The following is a 17,378-nucleotide window of genomic DNA, read 5'->3' on the forward strand; positions in this document are numbered from 1 at the left end:
CAAAAAATTATGTAAAAACTTATTGACAGTGTAGTAAAGTAACATAATGTAATCAGTTTTTTCTACGCTGTTATCGATTTTGGTACCTGATTGTAAGAAAGTAACGCTATGATGTGAAGCATCTTCTCTACGTAGAATATTCTAAAACAGAAAATCAAAGAGCAAATATTTTTCGTGTAAAATAGCTAGTTTTTAGTTTAAAAAAAAATTAAGGTGGTGTCAAAAGGTGCATAGACAAGTTTTTGAGTTAGGTTTCCAGCGTGGTGTATGTACGTGGTACATAAGTTGGGTCCGGTGTAGGAAAGGCTTCTCGATTTGGTCACCTAAAAGTTGTAATGTAGATAAAAATCAGCAGATCAGCACTCAGATCGTGCCGAGAGCCTACATCGACAAAGCAAAGTACCCACAGTAATCCCAAAGGATGGACCCGTGGCTTTTTCTCTTAGTCCCTAGAACGTGATAGGAGAGCCTTTTATAAAAGACTGATTGCATTGCCTTCGTTTCTTTGCTACTTCGTTACTAGGAGACCTTCGACCACTGACCAGAGGAGTTGAATACCAAAAAACCTTTAGTGAGAAAACCCTGGATCTTAGGACATCATTGCCCGTCAGTTATACTTTAATTGGTGGTTCTCCATCTCCCTAACGTCAATCATTCCTGGCCTAACATATTTCTCCTCGAGTCCCGAGTCTACAATTTGAGCACAATTAGCATAACACAATCTATTTTTGGAGACAAGCATAATTGTTTTAAGTCTTTATTGCACAATCAGCATGTCCTAGAAGTTTCCGTGGTTGTGCTTTCTATGTTCTCTCCCCTTTTCTTAACTCTGTGTAATTCTAATTCCCCTAATTGTTTGGTTTGTAGAACTAACTTATTTCTAAGAACTAATATATTTTTCTGTAAGGAAAAGGAAAGTTTGCAATCAAAAATGAAAAATACTTAAAATTCAAGAGAATATTACGTTAGCGTTTTTATTTCAATAAACGATTGATGTATAAGTACAAATTATGTACTCTCTCTAGATGTAGGGTGTACTCCTTCTTAAGAAGAAATACTATAGATAGATCAAATATTGGCACTCAAGTTTTCCCAGGTGAAGGTTTGATTATCGTATGAAAATAGAACATTTTGAAAGGATTGTTTTTGTTATTAAGTACAGAGTATCTTAAGTGTCTGTATGAAACTGTAGGATCACAAAGTAGAAAAGTACGTGATAAATTGATCCGTTTAAGCTCTAACCCTAACGTGGAAGAAAAATAAGCCTACTGAGATATAACGGAAAGACAATTTGGGCGAAAAGAGAAATTAGAAACGAAATATATACAAAATGAAGGTAGTTAGTTACAGGTGATTTTAATTATCATAAATACGTGTTTTGTAAAGATAAAAGATTATTTGTGTACATTATTTTTTAAAGCAAAAACTTAATTTTGATATTTTACAAATTTTTTAAAAATCTAATTATTGAATATAGTGCAATATATAAATTTACATGTTCACTTATTTAGAATTATAGATGAAAATTGTACGGAAAATGGCTTTCATTTTAGTTGTATTCTTTGATGCACATGTTTATTTTCAGTTATTTTAAATAAAGTATTGTTATTACTATTGATTTACAAAAATTAGTTAAAAACAAATCACTTACCTCCTGGTATAGATCCGGTATGCATAAACAAAAATCCGCAATACACTCATCGCCACTTAAATACAATTTAAATAATATTTATTTGCATTTAATATAGGGAATTTTAATTATTTGGATGCTTCACGTGATAAAGTAAGTCATCATTCTGGTACAACTATAAAAAAGTTAAGGAATTATTTTGGAAAGACAATAATTGTAAAAATAAAAATTAAAAATAAAACTAAAAATGTCACACTATAACGGGAAGACGTTTGGTAGAAACCATTAAAATTTTTGATTTTTTAATGGAAATATAAATAATTTATAAAAACCTTCTTAAAGTAAAAAGTAGCTATCCACACCAATTTCATTACGTTCCAACATTCAGTTATATACAAGTGAGCAATTAAATATAATTGTTACATCTAGAAATATTCGTTGATTTTTTTTCCTTTTGTTTCGGTTTTTTTGGTAAAATGACAAATTTCAAGAACATTCAAAATATCAAGAAGCAAAACAAAAAGAAATGCAATGTGATTATTTAGGACAAAGTTTTAATATATGAATTTTATACATTTTTAATGTATGAATAATGTTTTTTTTAAAAAAACAGTAGTACCCAGTTTTTATTTTAAATTATCCATTTTTTAATGGTTATAGATTTGTTTGGTTTTTTTTCATTATTTATATTATTAGAATAAATATTTGAAAATTATATTTAATTATAGGTAAAAAGTAGTAAAAAGATAAAGACTGTTGCGAGCTATTCCTGCTTTATAGCATGCAAGAATGAGTGCTAGCATCTACTTTAAGAAAATAGCTAACATACTCGTATGTTTAGCAGTTGCTAAAGTGGCTGAAGTGAGCTAACAAAGGGCGATGCTGCTGATTGTCTCTCAGTCGTGAGATTTTATGAGGTGTCCTATTGAGTCCTTTTCATAATCGTATGAAAACAATTTAAAATCCCAGGATTGGTTTTCCGGTAAGTCCAACTGTCGTGATTGGGTGTATTGCCGAATAGTAACATGCTTTGGTTCCTTTATTGTTATTAACTATATTCGCTTTGCCATCCTATTTAAGATTTGTTTTAAGAAAAGGTTTTTTGTATCACCAAAGAGATACTTTTAATTAATGCCTACCTTTCAGCCTCCTTAGCCAACGATCAGACACTACGTTGCCCTCTTCAGTTGCGTGGACTTTAAATTCATACAATGTGGATCTTTTTCCATGAGTTGTTTGCATTAAGTTAAATGATTTCCAGGACAGTGGGACTTAGGTTTATGTAAGTCAGTTATGGCAGAACGCCTAATTATTCAATTAAAATTATATTGCTGGTTATATAAGGGTAAATATTTTTTATTTTATAATTATCATTTTATTAATTTAAGGCGCGTTAAGATATGAGGTCTTTGGCACCGGAGCCTTTTTTCAGTTCACTGCTGGCTTCCGGACAGTCAGCTGAAAGAAGAGAAATCTAGGGGGAGGCAACTGGTTTTAAACCACAGGAATCTCAGATGGTAATCCAGTGCTTTGTTCAATGAGTTAATTCCTTTTTCTTTTCTTTTTTCTTTTGCCAATTCCCTAGGGTCTTGCAGTAGAACAATATTCCAAATTTTAGTAACATGAATAGGCTCTGAGATTATATTATTGTATTTCAATAAAAATAATTTTTAATTAAGGAAAGTTTAAAAAATCTGTTTAAAGTTATATGGGGTTCTCAAGTCATGAATATGTCTTTTGAGAATTCTACAATAGAATTAAAGTTTGCTCTGTAATGCATTATCCATTTTTGTGTAAAGTGTACATTGTTCCTTTTTTGTTTGCTCTTGATGGCACTGCTTACTTAGTTTTATGGACAACCACTTGAGGTTATATCTATTTGTCATTTTCTTTATTTTACATATTTCTTACGGTGACTTTTATTTTGTTTTTACTAGCACACCTTTTTATGTGTTTCTATCAAGACAATTATTTATAACTATCTTTAGAAATGATTTTTGTTTTAAATGTTTTGTTTTTGTTTGCTTAATTACTTTGAAAAGTTTCAGTTGGGAGTATCTCCCAAGTCGGGGGTTAGTGGTCAAGTAAGGGGACTGCTCACCCGTTCTTCAACAGCCACTTTACGTGATTTCCACACGAATTCACAAACCGCTATGACACAAGCAACGCCCATGCCTCCCATCAATACTACAAACACTCCGCCGACGTTGGCTAATCCTAGTTCATTAGCTGCGCTACTACTCTTCAGAGCATCGTCCTAGAACAAGCACAAAATTATAGATGTTACAAAGTATGTGTAAAAAGTTGAATATACGATAGAAAACCAAAGAGTTGAATAGATTATTAGAAAAAAGGAATTAGGAAAGGGAATCGCATTAATTGCGATCCATAATGATGTGGTAGACCCAGGTTAACATGGTTCAAAACAAAGTAGCCGCCTAAGATTGCCTTTGCAAAGCTCGTGGCTCTAATCAACTTCCAACTGTAGGAATCTCCCAATGGTGAAGAAATGGTGCGATGTATCGTAAAGTAAAGCCATTGGGCTCGTGTGTTTTCTAAGCTTAAAGCGCCCATTCAACTAGCCACCATATGAGTTGCTTGGAATTATGCAGCATTCCTGAGATTTGTGGTTAATAATCTAGGACTTGATTTGATTTCATTCAGCCCTAAGCACTCCAAGCAGGTCTTCTGACCCACTTTCTTAGCTGTTCATGTAACTTTAAAAGCTGCTCGGCCGTGATTAAGTAAGTCTTCCCTTAGCTTAAGGAACTCCTTTCTCTATCCTTAGCCCAAAGGATGACGTCCTTTTCCTCAGATATCATCGAGCCTAGAACTTAAAAACTAATTTTGTCGCTGCCTTGAGAATGTTTTTTTATTAATTTCTAAGTTTGTTCATTCGGCCTTACTTATTGTCACAACCCACTGGCTCTACCTGTCTTGAAACCTAAGTCAGTTAAAGAGATCGCACTGGAGATGCTGCTTAGGCGAGAATTTTTGAAAGCTTTTTGTAAGAATTCAGGATTAAACAAGTGGAGTATCAGTCAAGACTTTGATGTTACTAAACATTTAAATAATTAAATTTCATTCCAAATTTTAGTAGAAAAAATAAAAAATTATAATAATTTTTTAGCAAAATGAAAAAAATGACTTACACGACATGCCCCTCCACCCCGCTTTTCTTTCCACCATTTGGTTTTTAAAACATGCAGTTTACCTTCTTCTTGTAGTTTTAAAACTGCTCCACTTATTGCAGTTCGATATGGAGAATCTAGAGAAAAAATTACCTCTTTGTACTGTTACTATTTACAAAAACAATTAGGTGTATGAATTACCAAAAAAACAGTTCATCAATCGATTTGATTTGCTCATATGCCTTTTGCTTTAGATTTTACAATTTCCGTTTTTAATTGGTAAGATGACTTCCCGAATCGAAAGATTTCTTTGTATCTTAATCAACTTTTTAAAACTAATTTTTCATTAAAAGAAGATTACTTAACGTACTTGAGAATGGAAAAAAGTGAAACATCTGAGCAAGATGTTTCAAAAATGAACTATTGCAAAACATTCAAACTTAAAACTGCGCAAAATCCATTAAACTAAAATCTGTTTCAAATTATCACTATTTTTCCGAAAGCAGCTGCAAAGATTTTCCTCTGAAGCTTGGTTTAAATTTAATTGCCCTAGAACATTATATTTTATAGCCATTTTAGAGATTCTAAGACTCTGCGATTCCATCTGAAGTTGCCAGTCAACAGAAGGAGCCATCAGGTTTTAGTTATGATCCAAATGTTCAATTAAAATGCCAAGTTTTTTAAGACAATATGAAGAAGTTATAAGTTTCAGATCCCTCACTAGTTCCGCTCACTACTTCCACGTCCGTATGTACTAAAGTTTAGTTTGTTAGAGAATCTATGGAGTTATTGAAATTTTAACTTTTTAATTATGTTTATATCGGCAGCTAAGACTTCATATTACTATCAAGTAACCAACTATGCTGAATTATTATTATTTTATTTTTAATTATTACTTACTCGGTGGCATAGCTATGCCATATCCTTTAGAGTCCAGAAGACCTCCTATTTGTGTCAGATCACAATCCCTCTCGATCACATACTCAATGCTAGTAGATTCCATTAAAAATGCATAATTTCCTTTTCCTTTAGTTACACGTTCTACACCATCTGAATTAGAATCTGTGAAGACACTGGGTCGAGCTGATTCCATAAATGACCACATTCGTTGATATGTTGAAAAATTTGAATCCTGGAAAAATTTGATTATTCGAAAATTTCGACACAGCAAAATAGTGCTTTTAAAAAGGATATCAGACTGTAGATGATTTACTTTTCTACAGTAATGCTGAATCCATAAAACACAATCACAAATCAATTGCGAACAATCAGTTTGCGGGCTGACGTTTCAAAAGAGACATTTGGAAAATTTCATAGAAAGCAAAAATTTAAATTTAACTTATGAAATTCCTTTTTTTATTTTTAAAGACAAAATTATGGCCTTAAACAAACTGAATAGTAACTTAACCCTAAAAAATGAAGCAGTTGAACCTCCTCTTAAAGCTCCATATTTGATTTTGGTCTGTTTGGCTAAATCTTCGGCACTTTCAATGGGCGAATCCATTCTCTCTACCGTCAGGAATGCGGCTAAATTCGCTGTATAAGATGAGATCATTATCAAGGTGAAAAACCACCACATTCCGGCAACCATTCTTGTAGATACAGCCCTAAAAAAATGACGAAATTATCTTTCAGAAATAATTTATTGTTTTATTTATCTTTAAACTTTGTGAGTTGTTTTGCAAACAAGATAAAATGCAAAAATTTTAATTTCTTTTATAAATTATGCAATATTAATTGTTCATCTTTCGTTACTATTGTAATTAGTTCCATGTTCTAGAGTACAAAATATTTGTTTATAAACCAAAATGTCCACAGCTTTATAATTGACATTACCAGTTTAGCATGTTAAGTTGTAAGAATTTTCTATCAAGTAATCGTTAGGTGCAAGTGCATCACAAAATTTGTAATGTGTACATCATTGTTTTTTATTGTTCATAGTCTAGGTTGTTGTTTGCTGCAGCGATGCAGAGAAATAGCGCTTAAGGAAGTGTAGTACAGTATTTTGAAACATATATGAGTTTTGGAACACATGATTGGCTCCGCAATGTTGGACAAAACCAAATGATTTAATTAGTCATAATATTCTCTCATCTTATGAGTTTATGAAGCTTATGTTGTGACTTGTCTTATCTTTACAATGCTATCTGGCTAAATATGAGGGAGGAGATGAGGAGATCTTCCTCGTGTTTAGGTAGTTGATGCGTTGACACCTAGGTAGAAGTATGGAAGTCCAATTTTTGTATAAAATCTAATTGTTTATTTTTTTCATTCGAAACAGGTCAGAAAATCAGTAAAAATGCAAGCTAAGGCTGATGTAATTCTAATATGGCTTCTTAATATTTTTTCAATTAAATGGTTTTTTTTAAAGCCAATTTCTTGTTCAAAACTGTTACTTCCTTTTATAAGTGACCTACGCTTGACCTAGAGGGCAGAAACTGTTAAATCAAATAGTAGCCTAGCTATCCCTGTAGGCCGTTTTCTCTAAGAGGTAAATAACTTACTGACCATCAAAACTTAAAAAAGAAAATGTTGCAATGAAATTATAAATGTGACTTTTTTTTTTATATAATAACTAGCAAAGAACTCACTTTGGGGCAATATCAGATCCTTGTTGCATGAGAGAACCAATGGTAAACCACAAAGAGTTGAGCAGTGAGAACTGGTTCTCTAGCATATCAGTCTCATCAATACACGGATGTGGATTCTCCCATTCATAAGGACTGAATCTGCACATTCCATATACGACATGCACGAAACACAAACTACTCACACGCAAACATTTTCAGCCACATTTTAAAAATATGCCGCTCGGATGCAAAAACACACATTTCCTTATGTTTTACTTATGACTTAAAAATGTATGTATATATATATATATATGTTCTTCTAAACGGAAACTAGGCATAAAAGTTTTATGCGTGCTTTAACATAAGCTGCATATTTTCTGAGGCTGAATTCTTACTTTGGTAGGAAGTCACAGCCCTGCTGCATAAGTGATCCAATTGCAAACCACATACAGTTGAGTAGTGTAAACTGGTTTTCCAAATGATCAGGATTAGGATTGCAGGGATGTGGATTCTGCCATTCGTATGGTGTAAACCTGTCAACACCAAAATACTACTTCCTCCAAAATTAAGTTAAAAAAGAATGATTAATTAATATGAATTTTGAATTATTGTGACTATATCTAAAATTACTTTTACTACTCAAGAATTTAGAGCTGTTATTATTTTAATTAATTTTTAAAGTCAATTGTATGTATTTATCTTGCAATCAAATTTGGAAACTATAGAAATATTCAAGTTTTTTTTTTAGACAAAATTATTTCTGTAAATTTATTTACAAGAAAATATTCTATACCTGGCCAAAATGAATAGTAGAACAGATACTCCAAGATATGCTGTTGCCATGTAAATCCAGACATCCAATGATAGCGGTGACAAAAAGGAAAACAAATTTGGTGGCTGTTTGATCGGCTTCCGGTAGAGAATACTAATACCTGGAATCAAAATTCAACCCAGAATTAGACTCATCTGGTTCATTAATTCTAAGTTGATTATAATTTTCCAAGGTGTTGTAGATAATGTGGTTAGGTGCGCGCAGGATAATATCTCTTGATTTTAACTGACGTAGCTCACATGTTTATCGTATCTCTGACCAGTTTCGGACTGTAATCCATCATCAGAGGTAGAGCTTTTGACTTCACATAATTTACCGTCTAACTTGCTGACTGATTAGTCATCCCAAATCAGTCCAATTTCGGTCCGCTATTGACATTATTCAGTAGAATTGGCAGAGATAGTTATGACTTCCTTCCCGTTTATTTAGTTTAAAAAACGAAGATTGTGTTGAAGGAATGGCAGCGGAAGATCCAGATTGAAAAGGAAATGAGGTAAAAGTAACGTTTCAGAAAAGTAGGCTAGTCGAGAAAGAAAGAACTGAGGGTAGAAAGAAGTGGGTTTTTTGTGGTCTTATAAACAGGTTCCTTACACCTCTTGACATTCCAAGCACGACAGATCATTGTTCTAAGATAGAGCTTGAATGTAGACGCAGTAGAAATATTTCGTATTCCAGAATAATTTTCAATTTCAATTGTAATGCCACGATCCCAAGAACGGCCATTTTGTTTAACTATAAACTGTATTTTTATAAATATATTCTGTGGATTTTAGGTAAGGATCTCGCAAAGGATGGACTAAGAATAGCGGCAAAGATTATTCTACATTGGTCTCTTTCGCATTGCATTGAAAGAGACGACGTTCAAGGAGGGGTTGACGGTAGACATCGCCTTGTCGAAATTAGACGTTTTTGATGGAAAATGGTTCATCTATGACTATTGGACTATGACTCCAAAATCCCGCATTAGTGGGAATAGCTTGTTAGTAAAAAATAAATAAATTCATTACTTTGAAAGTAAAATTTACAAATATTGTCGGCAGTTACTATGCTGAAAATGCATAGTAATTCAGCAAATACTTGTCAAATACATGTAATTCAAGTTAAGAGTAATATTGATAACTCCTGAAGTAAATTTCAAAGTATTTCAAAATCTCAAAGAAGTGTTAAAAGAAATTTAACAACCTATAAATTTTTCTTAGGCAAAATATAATGCTTGCTCTGTTTTTGAGCAGAATATTAACTTACCTAAATGCATAAATGGCATTGTGAAATCAACAGCTTGTTCCCTTTCATAAGTTATTGTCAAGTCAGCTATAGCAAGATCTGCGCGCTAGAACAAATGAATTCCCTCTGAAGAAATTATAGATAATACTCATAGAGATTTAAAAAAAAAATCGAGATCTATCATGAGAAATGGGAATCAACATTTAATAAAGCTTTCAGCAATCGGTGAGAATTCTTGCTGAACCGTAGGCAATTTTAATGATTAGATATGATTCGAACAAATAGGATGTGAACAAGTTATCAATATAAGTAAGAAGAGAGCTTTTTGAAAAAACTAATTACATTTTTCAGAAAACTACTCGTATTTTAAATTAAATTTACTTACTTGATCCAACAGCTCTCGTATCATTCCATCCCATTCTCTGGTTTCTTTATTAAATGAACCATATCTGCCATCAGGAACAAGTACTATTTGGTAGTTAAAGTGTAGGATACGGGAAATTTCATAAATTAAATCCACATTGTAACCTTCATATTGCGCATTGCCTATTAGTTTATCACTTGAATCTTTCCTCATACAGTATGGTGCACTCTGTAATCATATAATTAATTTAAACCTGGAGATTTAAATTTATGAATGTAAGAATGATCACATATTTATTCTTCATTAAAATGTTTCAGCCGTTTTTATTAAGTCTTATTAAAGAAAAAAATCTGATTTTTATGGCAAAAAAAAAATGGTAATACAATTACCAGAATCGTGGTGACAATCATTGTTTTATTGGATAAATTTTCTACAATTTGATGTATCATTTCATTGTATGTTCTAGTAAAATTTATTCCTTCTGTTGAATTCCACGAACCAATCTTCTGCAGCCCATTCTTGGTAAGCTCTATTATTTCGAGTTCAAAATTCGAACGAAATCCTTGGTTATCAAACTTAATAACACCCGTTAGACCTCTCATTTCAACCTGTAATATTCATAGTAATAATTGATTTTTTTTACTATAAAATCCTAAATTTTGTTTCCATTTCATATTTTTTGTTCTTTAGTTTGCCTATTTAATAATTTTTTTTTTTCAGCTAGCACACTCACAATTTTCATATAGTTTATTAAACTATAACCATGTGGCCATGTATCCACCGCATCACAGCTTAAGGGTTTTATATCGATTCGTTGACTGCTGTCTAAATCGTGCAGTGCTTTTGCAAATAAATGTACAGCGTCATACATGAGCGCTGTTTCCGCCTGTAATGTAATGTTAATAATTGATTTTAAATTAGTTAATAAAATAAATTGTAAGTTAAAAGAATCTATTACTAGACTAACCGGTATTAAATCAGGAGTGCTAATGTCAATTTTTCTTCCTTGACGTTGTTCTGCTGACATCCAGTCTTTAACTACTCTTTGAACTTCGACATTATTAGGATCCACTAATCGTAAAGCAGTTATATTAGTGCCTCCATACTTAAATTCTTCTAGATCAACGCTTTGTAAATCCTGCAATTATAAAATTAAAATAATTAGAGAACAATTTTTTAACGGAGAATATATATTTTAAAATCAACTGCTTGTAGAAATTAGATAATTACCAATGAAGTTATTAGATAACTGTGATAATCGCTCATCATGCCAATTTGTTGAGCTTGTTTCAATACATTGTAGATCTTTTCTGTTGAACAATCTAGCACAATATGCGATTCTGCAGAATTCTTTATTTGTTTCAACAGAGGTCTGAAAGGTAAAAGCTTTTATTCAGTAGGAAAAAGAAGTAGGAAAATTTAATTTAAAGATTCTGATGATTTGTAACAATTTCGATTTTGACTCTAAGCCATGGGATCACACGGATGATCCTGATGATTTGATTTCTTGCTGTCTTGGAAGCTTTAGTGTGGTTTAATGTTAATGTTCAGAATCTTTTATCTAAGCCAATATTTTTAATGACATTATGGGCTGAACGAAGAGGACGGAGAAAAACAAAGAGTGGGTAGAGCATGTAGAATCCGTTGTAGACCTTGAGAGATGAGACATCCTTACTTAGAACTTTATGGCTCCATTCTCTTAAGAATAATTGTTGAACATTTCATTCATTTTCAAAGCTTATGTTTTTCTATGTTATTTTAATTACCTGTAATCGTTGCCTTCTGGTAGTTGTCTTACTGCAATTGGAAAATCTGATGGGCCGTGAGCTTTTAACAGTTCTTGCAATCTAACTAATCCTTCATTACTTTCATAAATGATTGTAAATGACTTCCAACCAAATGCTTCAACTAATTGCACATAAGCCTATAATGTATTTAAATATTATTTTTATTTAAAATAAAAACAGTAAAGTTTAAAATTTATGGTTTCGAAAATAATGTAAAAAAACAGGCAAAGTATTTACCTTTGATAGTACCATAGGATGTGGGTACAGGTTTACTAGACAACTTTCCCGACGTAATCTGTAGTCCCATCTAGTTTCTAGATGAGGGATCTCCATTGTATCACATATGGACTGCACGTGAGATGCGGTCTGTGATGACTGAGGTCCAAATATAGCCGCTACACCACTTCTTAATAAATGGCATACTAACGAACATTATATTGTAATTGGATTAAATTATTGTAATTGTTTAAAAGAGTTTAATTTCAAATGTTTTTTTAACAGACCTCTTTTGGAAGCATGAAAACTATCTTGAGGAGATATCTTTTCAATTTGGGCTGATAGTCGAGAACGTGGTAAAATCGCTCTATCTGCGTTGATCCGTTCTACGGCATATTTAAAAGCTATCTCTTGTTTGTCATCAGCTGGATGAAATAAACCACCTAGAAAAAGAATTGGTTGGCCTTCATAGTAAGTACTATTCTAACCTAATTTACTTTCTTAATTACTTCTTAACTTTTCAAGGGTTATGATTGGACTAAAAATAAGAGCCAAAACTCTGGGAGAAAATGGAGCTGCCTTCGACAGCGGTACATCTCAGAAGTCTGAGAAGGGAATTAGGGCAAAGTTGGTGTTAAACGAACTCTAAGACGAGAGGCCAAAGTGTCTAAAAAGTAGACTCTGTAGGAAGTGAACGTACACACAACAAGAAGCAGGACGCTCTAGATAAAGTCGGCCTCCTCACATAGTGTTAGGTTTCTCGCAATCCCTGCTTACATTATTATTAGATATTTTGAAATCTAAGACCAATAGAGATGGTTATAAGCAACCACGGAAGAAAATGCTGGACCTTACAAAAAAGGAAGTTTCTCCAAAAAACATGTAGTATTTCCCTCGATTTTCTTTAAACCTACTAGACTGATTTTTTAAATTTGTTATTCTAACTGTTCACCAGAGAACAATTTTACTTCAAACTTTATGAAAATTAATTTGACGAGGATTCCTCAAGTCCTCTTTTATGGTGTAAAGTACTGTTTTATCACCTAATAACGTTACAATGAATTAAATTTATTGGCGAAGTGTACAGCAGTAAAAAATTCGAGAGAAATCGTGTCAAATTATGTTATAAAGGAGACTCGAACTCATCATTAATATACTCTAAAGTAAGTGAAAATCGTGTTAAGCCTTTCTTATTAGATTTTCAAGGGTAGTTTTATTAATTAATTTAGCAAATTCAATTATTTTTATCATCCATTTTATTTTAGTAAGACCAGTATATGCAGAGTTACTTACTAAACCATCACGTTGGATTTCATAAATTAACATTGCTCCTTATATCGGGATCACAGAAAGAGGAAGAATTAAGAAAAGATATTTTGATTCGATTTATTTAAAAATTAATAAATAAAATAGTGATTTATATGGAAATTCAGAATAACTAGTAAGACAGATAGTCCAAATTTGATGGTTCGTTTAGCTGAAGAGAGAGATTCCGCTAAAAAAAATTGTGGTCATGCAGGGCAACCGGGTTTTTCTATTCCTTAGTTAAGGAAAGTGTTACGATCTTGTCAAATTTTCTGTGTCGGGTTTTCATAGAAAAATTGTCGAAAAATGATCAAGCTTGACACTTATAACAAAATGGTTTAATTTATTTATTTTTTTGTGATTTTCTCGAAAAACCTCCAACGATTGAGATTTAAACTTTGCTTAAACAAGCAGCTCTACAACGTTTACTTGAAACATTTACCGGGATAATTCGATTATGGGCACTTCTTGGTGAGGGCCCTCCTTTAAAGTACGACTTTAGTGTAATTTGCCTTATCATTTGTATAAATTTTACGGAGGATTGCCAAACGAGATTTTATGTTATTGTAAAAAATTTTAATTATTGTGTGAAAAATGTAATTGGGAATTTGAAACCTAGTTCAATAAAGGTAAAAAAACTGAAACAATATGTCTATTCGATAGAAGAAGTGTTCCAAAAAAATTTGTTTATCAAAACATAAAATGCCATAGTTTATATAAGGCTTGAATATACTAATTGAGTAGTGAAGTTTTTAGAATAAAATTCATTTGAAATTCGTGGAGGTTCTGATGAAATTGAGTAGTGCATTGTTTATTGCAAAGTTGAGTAAAAAAGTCATTTATTTTAATTTTATAATATATCAGAAATTAAAGACTATATTTCGGTATCTCCAATATTTAAGATCGTAACTGTTCGGCAAAACTATATTTACCATATAAAATGATTTAAAACGTTTGAATAGTTGTGATTAGTCCTCAACTTCACAATCTATAAAATGCAGGCAATTTTTATTTAAAAAAAAAGGTGCAACACTTAATTTGAATTTGTTATTGGAGGTGTAAAAATAGATTTTCTCTTTTCTTCTTTGCTGTATCAATTTTATTTTATTGATAAAGCCATTCGACTTTGCAGATCGTGTTCATGCATTGGGTTGCTTTTGTTTTGAAATTGTGCGAGAATTACTTTTTTCCAAAAAAAGAAATGATTACTATATAGTGTAAGTAAGACCAAGGCAATTTTTAAAAAATAAAATAATGTATTTACCTATTCTTATAACTTCCGGAAGAGCATACTGACAATGGAAATTTTCTGACACGATTATCAGCATAAACCAATAAAACATTTTCTTTTAACAGCTCTCTGAAATTAGTTAGGAACAAATTATAATGTTACTTCAGCAAATAAAATTAAAAAAATTAAATCAGATTATTGTGGTAAATAAACCTCAAGATTGTGGAAATTAAAATATGATAAATATATATTTTTTTAAATGGTAATTTGATAAGAATATAATTTCTTATTTACATACATTTTTAATAATAAAATTGTAATATTATAGGAAACACAATGGAAGACCACAACTTGCTTACCTCGACATAAGAATATGTGAATTTTAAGCCTAATTTTAGGCGAAAATTATGAGAAGTAATTGAACGGATATTTTTATAGTTCACAAATATCCAAAATTTAAAGAAATATATACCGGCTAGGCCTATATTAAGTGCAGTTAGATCTTGGGAAGCTGGGACACAACTCGACAAGTATCCTCCCTAGGACGAAACAGGCAGCCTAGCTGATCGTTGCATGCGCGGAAACCTTGGGCGCATGTCTATCCATAAAATGCAGTGTTCAAAAATTTATTTTCATTTGGAAAATTATTTTTACAAAAAATAAATACTGGAGATTAATGGAGAGAATAGTTATTATTCATAAGAGCTTCAAAATAAAATAATTTCCAACTTTTTTTTATAACTACATAGTTTTGTTATAATGATCACCATTCATTAAATGAGACTCTTCAAAAAGCATTTCAATGGTTATTGAAAAGGAACTTGAAAATCTAAAAAAAACATTTACGGTACAAAACAGAAATAAATTCCACACAATTATTTTCATTGTACTAAATTGAAATTTAAAAACGTATAAAAAGAGAACTTACTATAAAAAAAAAAAGTCATGAATTTTTAATATTTGTACATTTTAGATTTTCTATTTTATTTTTAATTTTAACCTATTTATTTAAGTTTGTTTTCTGTATTAAAACATTTAAGATCATTAATATGTAAGAGGATGAGGAAATTGGGAAATGAGCCTTTTGCAGCATCTCCATTTCTCGTTGCCTAGTAACCTGCATCGATCTACGCCCAGCTATATTCTCATCTGTAGAAAACGGGTGCAGTAAGATCAGTTGTATGTAATTATTGTCACTTGTTGAATCAAAGAGATTTTTCTCTTTTTTATTTTTTTTAATATTGTCTTGAATGGTTCAAAATGATAAATCACCTGCCTTTCTTAAATAATCATACCCGAATATGGTTCGAATATTGGTCGCTTTGTAAAAAGTTAGGAGTACATAAATTCATTTATAAACACCCCACAACGAATGCATTATATCTAATTTTTTAAATCTTAGATTTTAAGAGATCTTCTAAAACTAGCCTCCATTTCCAAAACGGTAACTGTAGTTTGGGCAAAAGAAAAGGAAAGTGGAATTCGATACACAAAAAAAAAAAAGGGTTAAATCATTTCACTATCAATTTTCATTCATCTTCTACAGGATTTCGAAAAATCTAGAAGAGAGAGAGAAAAAAAATTGTGTATCGTGGAATGGAGTATTATAAAATACCTATCGATCTAAAGGCAAATATTAAGCTTATCCCTACAGCATAATACTATGGAGACTGGATCTATAACGGCTAAATGAAATGTCTCCGATTTAACCACAACCTTTCTTTTCCTATCTTTACCAATTCTGAACAGAACAAAAGAGAGTGGATTGAGCAAAATGGTCTTCACTCATTCCTACCCATGTAGACATCTCCCAGTAACTTAACTCAGAACGATGACTCAGAACGCATACGCTCTCAGGTAGAACCCAAAGCAGCTTGAGGACACCTTTCTTTATCTCATCGCCGTGGGCGCTTCATTTCCTAGAGAGAGTGAGGTGAAGTAGTAACAGAAGACCAGGCTCTTCTTCGGCCAAGCAAAAGGGAGAATTATCAATATTGACCAGACCCGGTAGACTCATGTTTATTTTTAATTAGACAATAGAAACACTAACACTCTCACAGATGTTCAACCATGGTAAAGCAAAACTACCACCAACTTTGGCGAGGGTATTCTACGTCTTTTTTTGAATTTTTGAATGATGCCAACCACAGTATTTGGTAGATTTTTCCTTGGCTATGGCACCGAGATCGTGATTAAAATAAGGCAAAAGATAAGGACAATAGAGTGGAATAGTAGAAATAAGGGAGTACAAAGAGGATAATATTAAGACACGCTATTAAAAAAAAACCCAAGATGTACAGTCTCTTGGAGAGTGAGGTGCAGTACAGTATGGTATGAACTCGAAAATATGACGCAAAGAAATTGTAGGAGAGAATGAATCAGGATCGAAGAATTCCAACAGTAGAGGGAAGGTTTAGAAAAAGAAGTGGCTGGGTGTAGGAATGGAAATGAGACTCTTGACTTAAAGTCAGTGGGGGGTAATTAGGGAGAAACAGGAAAAGTAGTAAATTAAGATTGCACCCTCTTTTCAGCATCATGGAGGGGCAATTTAGCTCGCTAAATAAAGAATATCCGTAATTACCCTGATCAAAAAACAATTTTATCCAAATTGGTCTAAGAAATTAACATGAATATCGAAGTTAACGATTAGTTTAATACCAAGTTCAGATTTTTAGAAAATTTAAATGCGTAAATACTCGTAGTGATAAGAGATGGTGTGATTTCACCACATTTGTGTTTTGATTAAAAAAAAATTAGGTTAGAGGTGATGTATGTTACATTAAAATAAGTTTTTATTATTTTTAGCTTATTTTAGGCAACCATTAGGTCATTGACTCCATTATTGGGAAAGTTTATAATAGGCGATTGGTCAATTCATTTTACTAGAAAAATTGGTTTACAGCCGATACTCCTAAACCAGGTGATCAACCGTATTGTTGCCCTCAAAAAATGCAAGCCTTTTAACAATTTTTTTAATGACTGATTTCTGATTTTCATTCGTGTTTAGAGTGTGATTTATTTTCTTTCAGAGAATATGATGAACCAGACCCAGAAATTTTGAATTTCTAGGACATTAGAAATTAAAAAA

General features: G+C 32.0%; 2 protein-coding genes across 3 annotated transcripts in view; one reads left to right on the forward strand and one right to left on the reverse strand.

Moving 5' to 3' along the window:
- Positions 1–14,877, reverse strand: KaiR1D (Kainate-type ionotropic glutamate receptor subunit 1D). 2 transcript variants are annotated; one of them, XM_074132744.1, is made up of 19 exons: positions 14,650–14,877; positions 14,324–14,419; positions 12,042–12,197; positions 11,776–11,960; positions 11,518–11,675; positions 10,982–11,123; positions 10,719–10,889; positions 10,485–10,637; positions 10,141–10,359; positions 9,773–9,979; positions 9,409–9,493; positions 8,125–8,263; positions 7,727–7,864; positions 6,170–6,368; positions 5,662–5,893; positions 4,783–4,898; positions 3,732–3,887; positions 1,652–1,805; positions 1–141 (listed from the first exon to the last, which is right to left on the reverse strand). In XM_074132744.1, the coding sequence occupies exons 2-18, from the start codon at positions 14,400–14,402 to the stop codon at positions 1,755–1,757; spliced, it is 2,586 nt and encodes an 861-aa protein (XP_073988845.1). In that variant the 5' UTR covers positions 14,403–14,419; positions 14,650–14,877; the 3' UTR covers positions 1–141; positions 1,652–1,754. The 2 variants fall into 2 exon arrangements, with proteins under 2 accessions (XP_073988845.1, XP_073988920.1); XM_074132819.1 differs by lacking the exon at positions 1–141 and having other exon boundaries at positions 1,658–3,887.
- LOC141456309 (glutamate receptor ionotropic, kainate 2-like) overlaps positions 12,086–17,378 on the forward strand; it is a 19,178-nt gene continuing 13,885 nt past the window's right edge. Inside the window, exon 1 of the mRNA XM_074132311.1 lies at positions 12,086–12,225. Coding sequence (XP_073988412.1) covers position 12,225 — 1 coding nt within the window. The 5' untranslated portion in view covers positions 12,086–12,224. The remainder of the gene's footprint in view (positions 12,226–17,378) is intronic.

This window comes from Rhodnius prolixus, unplaced genomic scaffold (genome assembly GCF_049639745.1).
Source record: "Rhodnius prolixus isolate KJV_2025 unplaced genomic scaffold, Rpr scaffold_1, whole genome shotgun sequence".
In the NCBI taxonomy this organism is placed as follows: Eukaryota; Metazoa; Arthropoda; class Insecta; order Hemiptera; family Reduviidae; genus Rhodnius; species Rhodnius prolixus.

What these genes read in the sequence shown, in the direction of transcription:
- KaiR1D (XM_074132744.1), bottom strand. Translation starts at nt 14,402, where the DNA reads ATGTTTTATTGGTTTATGCTGATAATCGTGTCAGAAAATTTCCATTGT. An exon ending in GCACTCCTGATTTAATACCG is followed by an intron (nt 10,638 to 10,718) that starts GTTAGTCTAGTA and finishes ATTACATTACAG; the next exon opens with GCGGAAACAGCGCTCATGTA. An exon ending in CAACTGCTTCATTTTTTAGG is followed by an intron (nt 5,894 to 6,169) that starts GTTAAGTTACTA and finishes AAATTTTTCCAG; the next exon opens with GATTCAAATTTTTCAACATA.